Source organism: Daktulosphaira vitifoliae, unplaced genomic scaffold (assembly GCF_025091365.1).
Source record: "Daktulosphaira vitifoliae isolate Bord-2020 unplaced genomic scaffold, ASM2509136v1 Scaffold_344, whole genome shotgun sequence".
NCBI lineage: Eukaryota > Metazoa > Arthropoda > Insecta > Hemiptera > Phylloxeridae > Daktulosphaira > Daktulosphaira vitifoliae.
In genome coordinates this window covers 6,234-13,418 of record NW_026099909.1, presented here as the reverse complement: position 1 = coordinate 13,418, position 7,185 = coordinate 6,234, and the positions used below count along the sequence as shown (strand labels likewise).

At 26.1% G+C, this 7,185-nt stretch overlaps 1 protein-coding gene across 1 annotated transcript; it reads left to right on the top strand.

The window, feature by feature from the left end:
* Positions 1-1,373: 1,373 nt before the first annotated feature.
* On the top strand, positions 1,374-5,844 carry LOC126909401 (putative histone-lysine N-methyltransferase 1). Its single transcript, XM_050691819.1, has 2 exons — positions 1,374-2,253; positions 2,597-5,844. The coding sequence occupies exon 2, from the start codon at positions 4,678-4,680 to the stop codon at positions 5,842-5,844; it is 1,167 nt and encodes a 388-aa protein (XP_050547776.1). The 5' UTR covers positions 1,374-2,253; positions 2,597-4,677.
* The last annotated feature ends 1,341 nt before the right edge of the window (positions 5,845-7,185 follow it).

The window sequence follows — 7,185 nt, the reverse complement described above, 5'->3', positions numbered from 1 at the left end:
TTGTAAAAATTAAATATTATGTTTAGTGTCTTTTACAATTAAACTTAATATTTAAACGTTTACTTAGAATTGTTATTTTTATAATGTNTTGTTTTTTTAACCCATAGCAACAAGAAACAACAAATATAATGCTGGCTGTTAAAGACAAATCTTAAAAATATGTTATATGTATAATACAAATTAAGATAAAATATTGTTAGGGAATTAGATAATTTAGGTATTTTTACCTTAATTTCAAGTTTTTATATTTATGTGTTTTATGATTACAATGTATCATATATTACTATGAAAAGTAAAATAAAATACCCCAAGTTGTTTGTTTTATACAGATATTTGAACATTTCTATTTAAATATTGTTTTTATAGAAAAATATAGTTGATTTTTAGAGGAAATAGAAAAATTTTGCTTAAAGGTGGTAAAAAACTAAATATTTAGTCAATGTATGTGTAAATATATGTGTACCGTTGCGTTAAAGTGATAGAATTTTCATTAATTCCCCGTGAAAAGCTTTGTTTTGCACTGTTAATTTTTAATTTTAAAACTTATTTTATATAATTATTATTTTGAACCTACAATAATATGTAGTTAAACAATTACGCTTTAAATAAAAATACACTTAAATGTGAAAATTATTTTAGTATGATGTGGCGGACCTGGAAGGCTCGCCTGGGGAAATTTTAATATTTATTTGTTGTTCGGGTTACCGTCTGGATTCCCTATTGAGCTATCCGCACAGAGTCCTCCAAGTTGTATATAGGAAATAGAGATTATTTATTAAGAAATAAATTTAACACTTTCGATAGAAATACTGGTTATCAATAGTAATATGTATTATATGAAAAATATCACGTTACAAGAGAAATATAACAATTAATATAAATGTTTATATAGATATAAAGTAAACTTTCATAATAACATTTCAAAATAAGAATATGCTTTACAATTATAATGTTAGTTCTATATTGGTAGACTCTAGACACTAGACTGTCAACACTAGACTGACTATTGCTGCAAAATAGTCATACAAAGAAAACAAGGGGACATCCGCATACGGATGTCCCTATCAATTATAAACATATATTCGCAGAGATAAATATTTAATAAAGTGGTGGAGCCACAACACCACCCCCCTAAAACTAGGGCTCATGTTCCATGAAGCCCGAAGTTTTACATACATAAATAAATAATAATAATACAATAATATCATATAATATGACATAAATCGAATATAATATAATAATATTATAATTCTACCCACTAATAGTGTTACAATTATAATTCGATAGGACATAATGTTTAACGTAAGAACTCTATGAGGTTCTTATATCCACACAGAGTGTACATGTTCTTATATCCACACTATATACCTATACATTTTATTTATTTATACAATATATATATTTTCTTTTCATTATAAATATGCCCGCTATTACTTATAGTGAGGACATAGGAATGGAGGATGGTATTATAATATTTCTTGTATTTTTCCTCCCATATATTTCATATATTATTATTCCTATAATTATTAGTACGAATATTTTAAAGTAAAAGGAATACGACAGTAAATAGTTAATTGCAAAACTTTCAGTGTTTTTGTTTATATTATTTTGTACCTCCTCTAATAGATTATCCACCCCTTTCATTGGTGTGTATGAATTTAATTTAATTTTATTTAAATCTATTACCTGCAAATTTTTCTTATCAACAAACCGCGTAATATTCTCAGGCAAGGGGATTTCTGGCATAAAATCTTCATAACGACTAGAAGTAAAACTTTTAATAGGCATTAGCACAGAATTCGCCGTAATGGCTTTACAATCATCCCTTAAGCTTATCATTCCTGTTCCCACTAATAATGTATTTAAACCAACCTCTCGTTCATCACAATTGACAATAATGTTTTCAGTGTTGGTTGCATATAACCAAGTATTTTTATATTTAAGTTTCAGAAATATACTTTCGTGTAATTTACCATAAACAAACTGACAAGTTGTAGGAACTATTGTGGGTTTGAAAAACAATTGAATTTCACATATGGACCTTTCGTGTCTATTGTATACAGCTCGCTCCCCAGAACATAACTTATACGAATTAGTTTGTTTACACAGATTGATTTCTAGGTCATCAAATAAAATATAATGTTCGAATGTACTACTGACCGCAATAAATTTCATGGTCGGACTAATGAACTGTACGGTGTCTGTGTTATTTACAATTACAGGAAACGGAAGTAAATGATATAGAATAAAAACGTAATTATTTTACACATATTAACTATATCAACAAAATGTGTCCTAAGCATAGAAATCATATCATTATATTTTGTTATATTCAAATACGTAACAATCTCCCAATTTGTATTAGTTAGCTGCAATGCCCCTTCATTTTCATAATAAATACCAGAAGAATATGGCGCGTCTAATAAACTAAATGCGGGTTCATTTTTGACGGGTCTAACTTGAATGAATACAAAAATTGTTAGCGTTACTATTACCCTAAAATATTTAAAACAGCTACTATTTATGATAGTTACGACTATTTATTAGGATTACTATTAATATTATTTTAAACTAAAACATATTAATGTTGTAATAGGCCCTTCACACAACCGAACAAAATGTTTATCTGTTATTCTTTCATCTTCTACCCACACACCAATAAATTACAAAACACAATCAACACTTTCTATCACTGACTGCAGATACACACACAACTCACACAATCACGCCATGCACACACATCCGTTCCTTCCCAACATGTACAACCCCGTAGTTTTACAAAATCCTTTTACAATGTCAGCAAAATAGCAACAAAAGAATCTAAATAAATGTAAGGCCGATGGTCATGTACGTGTCTGGAAGGGGACTTGGAAGGACACCAAAGGACTCCATGGGCTCGTCTGACACGGCCTGTTCCGATCCAACCGATTTACGATCACGTCGCGATCATCGTCCGGCTCTCTTTCGCCTTTTAAACCAATTTTGTATTTTTTTTAGTTTTGTTTGTTTTTCCTTTACTATTATTGTATCATGTGTTTTTAATAATAAAATAATCAAAGATATTTTTTTATACAAATTGGTTATTATAATTCATACTTTCTTTATTGTTCCACGAGTAAATTATTGTATCAATGAGGATTATATGATTAAGGTAAGAACATCCTAATTTATTGTGCATGTATTTAAGATAGCAAGTGACCCTCGAACAACACACCTCGAGAAAAGGGATAGTTCTTATTTTGCGATACTCCTATAACATTCCCTTCCATCATATCATATCCCTTTCATATTTTTTTGTTTTACAACAAAGTGGCGCCCAACTATAAGCTTAGTTTTTTTTAAAACTAAGGGTCTTCTTTACTATTTCACAATTCCATAAAATATCTAACAATAGTAACACATTACACTTTTACAAAATACAGGCAAGTGAGAACAAAATTTTTAGTGCATAGAGACGTATGAAAGCAGAATAGATCGAAACAGCATATAAAAAATAAAGGAGAAAGAGAAAGAAAAATTAGAGAAAATAAAACAAAGAATTAATAAAGCGAATAAAAAAATAATAATAAGGTAAAAAATAAATTATTAAAGAGTTTATATATAAAAAAAAGGTAAGAATGAAAAAAGTGACAAGATAATAAAGAATTAATAAAAATTTTTTTTTTGAATAGTAAAAACTAATAAGAGAAAGAGTAAAAAAAATAAAAAACTAATTAGAGTATAAAAAAAAAGAAAGAAGAGAAAGAGATAAGTTACAAAAAATTAAAAAAAAATTGCATTTCACAAAAAAATAGAGACTTAGAAGAATAAAAACACCTAGAGAATTTATTGCATAAAAAAAAAAAAAAGATAATTTTAAATTAGTTGAAAGAAAATAAAAAGATATATATACAAAAAAAAGAGAGAATTTAACAAACATATAAAAAAAAAGAGAAAGGTTCCCAAATATAAAAAAAATAAATATACAGAAATAATTTTCAGTGTAATTAACATATTGCACACTGAAATTATTTTTAATTCAATTATTATAAAAATTTTTGTAATTATAAAAGGAATATAATTTCATAAATAATGGAAAATAACTCTAATATTGAAGAAACAGGCACATCTGAGTTAAAAGGTGAAACTGAAGAACAAATAAAAGCTCTAGAGTATATAAAAAAACTTAGGAGAGCTGAGTTAATTATTTTTTTTTAAAGTATTTAAAAACTAAATCAACATTAAAAAAAAAAAAGAAAGTTTAAAAATATACCTAGCGATTATATTGGAAAAGAGTTTTATACTAAAAATTTTTTTTTTAATTGTAAATATATATATAACACGAAAATGTATGGAAATTTATTCTATAATCCACCAATCTTTTCGGGCGGTAGAAATGAGAGAATAGATATATTTTTAAAATCATTCAATAGGGCTTCGGAAATCAATGGTTGGTCAGAAAACGATAAATCGCTTTATTTAGTAGCTTTTTTGCAAGATGCAGCTCTTACTTTTTATGATAATATTGAATCAGAAAATTTGTCATGGATAGAATTAGAGAAAAAATTTATGAAAGAATTTGAAACACATAGTTTTATTTTACGTTCAATGTTAGAACATAAAAGACAGAAAGATGATGAGCGAACAGTAGTTTTTGTTAATGATGTTATAGATTAATGTAGAAGAATTGATAATAATATGTTAGAAGAAGAAATATTACGAAATGTGATGAAAGGCTTAAAACCATGTATTATTAGATCTATTGGGATGCTTGAGAATCGTAATTTAGATGAGTTAAAAGGGAATATTCGAAAATACGAAATGATAGAATTTATGATTGCTGAAGAGACAATTAGTAGTCAACCTAAAATAAAAGAGCCTGTAATAAATAAAAAAATTAATAATATTTCCGAAAGTAATAATTTCTATGAATTTCAAAAATCAACTAATGAAATTGGAACTTTGAAACAAAGTCAGGTGCAATTTTTTAATGACAACATTAATTTAATACCATACAATAACCAATTTAAAAATCATGATGTATCAAACAATAAAGAAGAAATTTGTCGTATTTGTAATGTAAGTGATCATTCAGCTCTTATGTGCAAAGTAATTCCAAAACCCATTAATTTAAAGTTAAACAAAAATTCTGAAAAAAACAATTCATCATTGTATTCAGCAAACAAATATAATAATTATGTCTTAAAAAGTAAAAATATCTCTGACACATTAAAATTCTATGCTACATTGTATGATAAAATTATACCAATTACAATTGACACGGAATCAAAGATTTCTTGTATAAATTACACTTTAATATTGAAAAATCAAAAGGTTAATTCCATAAGCTTCAAAGTAGAAAACCCAGAGAACACATCACCAACAATTTTAGGTGAAACAACAATTATTTTACAAATAAATTCTGTATATTATCACATTAAGGCTTTTGTTGTTAACAACTTGCCTTGTTCTATACTTTTAGGTCAAGACTTTTTATTAAAAAATAATAGTGTCATTGCTTCTAATAAAAAAATCATAACTTTACATAATAAAACTTCAATACCAGTATTTATTGATAATACTTTAAATTATGATCAATTAAATATAGAATTTTATGATAAAAATATCACCAAAAATGATGTGTCATTTATTAATTATTATAAAAATAGAAAAAAATTCGATTGTTTAATTTTAAATGTAATAATAGTCAAAATTACAGACAAAAATTCTAATATAGGATCAAAGAGCATGTCATCTCATTTCATAAACACTGAACCCAAAAAAGTTCCTAAAATGTTAATACAATACAATAATTCACAATTAAAAGATGTCTTTAAAATTAAAGCTNCAATAATTCACAATTAAAAGATATCTTTAAAATTAAAGCACCACGCGACGAAAGTTTAATAAAGAATTTTATCTTTCGAAATTCAGATAAATTAGAGTTAAACAAACAAATAGATAAAAATATTAAAACAAACACATCATATAATTTTGCAACATCAACATTAATTAAAACTAATAATTTATATTCTAATTGTATAGTCATTCCAGATGAAATTATAAATGAGAGAATTAAACTAAATCAGTCTTTAGTTAAAAGAAAAATGGATCTATTAAAGGCAATAGAAAATTTTCAGTATTTTATCATAATTGCATTATTATATAATATAGATAGTTCTTATTTTGCGATACTCCTATAACATTCCCTTCCATCATATCATATCCATTTCTTATTTTTTTGTTTTACAACATTTATATACATATATACTAACATAGTTCTTTAATATAAATTTTATTGATAAAATATTTTAGCATCATTTTAGCTTCGATGCGAAGCTGAGAAGGTATTGGTTTTACTATGATGTTTTTTTTTTTTTGTGTCTGTTACCACTTTTTCTCAGCTCTCACTGAACGGATTTCTTTCAACGATACGTCAAAAGATCACAAATTGTATCTAGTCGAAGACATTACCCTTCAAAATTGAAAAAATTTCCCTCGTTCCCCGTAAATGGGGGAAACCTCCAAAAAAATTACAAATTTAAAAATCGCTAATTTTCGAAATTTTTTCAATTTTTTTTACTAAAAACTGCCGTAACTTTTTCAAAAATGAACATATCAATATAATTTTTTTTTTTATAGATGCTTGATGTCTTTACCTATCATTTGGTATATTTTTTTTGTAAATTTGACCTTTTTTCTGCCCACAGGGGGGGATTTAAAATGACAACTTTTTCACAAAAAATTAACTTTTTCAACTTAACTTTTGAAAATGTTCCGGAAGGTCTGACACTTTTATATATATCTTAAATTAAAGCTAATGTAATGTACTTTAATTTGAAAAAAAAAAATTTGACCTCTGGACTTGTCTTCATGGTGAAAACGGCTACCGAATGCAATTTTTGTGTGAAAATTTTCGATTTTATTATTCATATTATATTTAACTTTATAATGCTATAACTTATTGAAAAGTTTATGGATCCATACAATTTTTTATGAGAAATAATATTTTTTAATAAACCCTTTTTCATTCGACATACTTTATCTTAATCGAGATATTAATAAGGAACCAGCAGATCAAGTAGCTTTTGGAATAAAACACCAATTTTTTTAAAATTAAACACTATCTAAAGATTTGCATCGAAGCGTTTATTTTTGATAGTGATTTTAATCACTGTGCCGCGACCCCCCTGTGCTGGGTTTTAT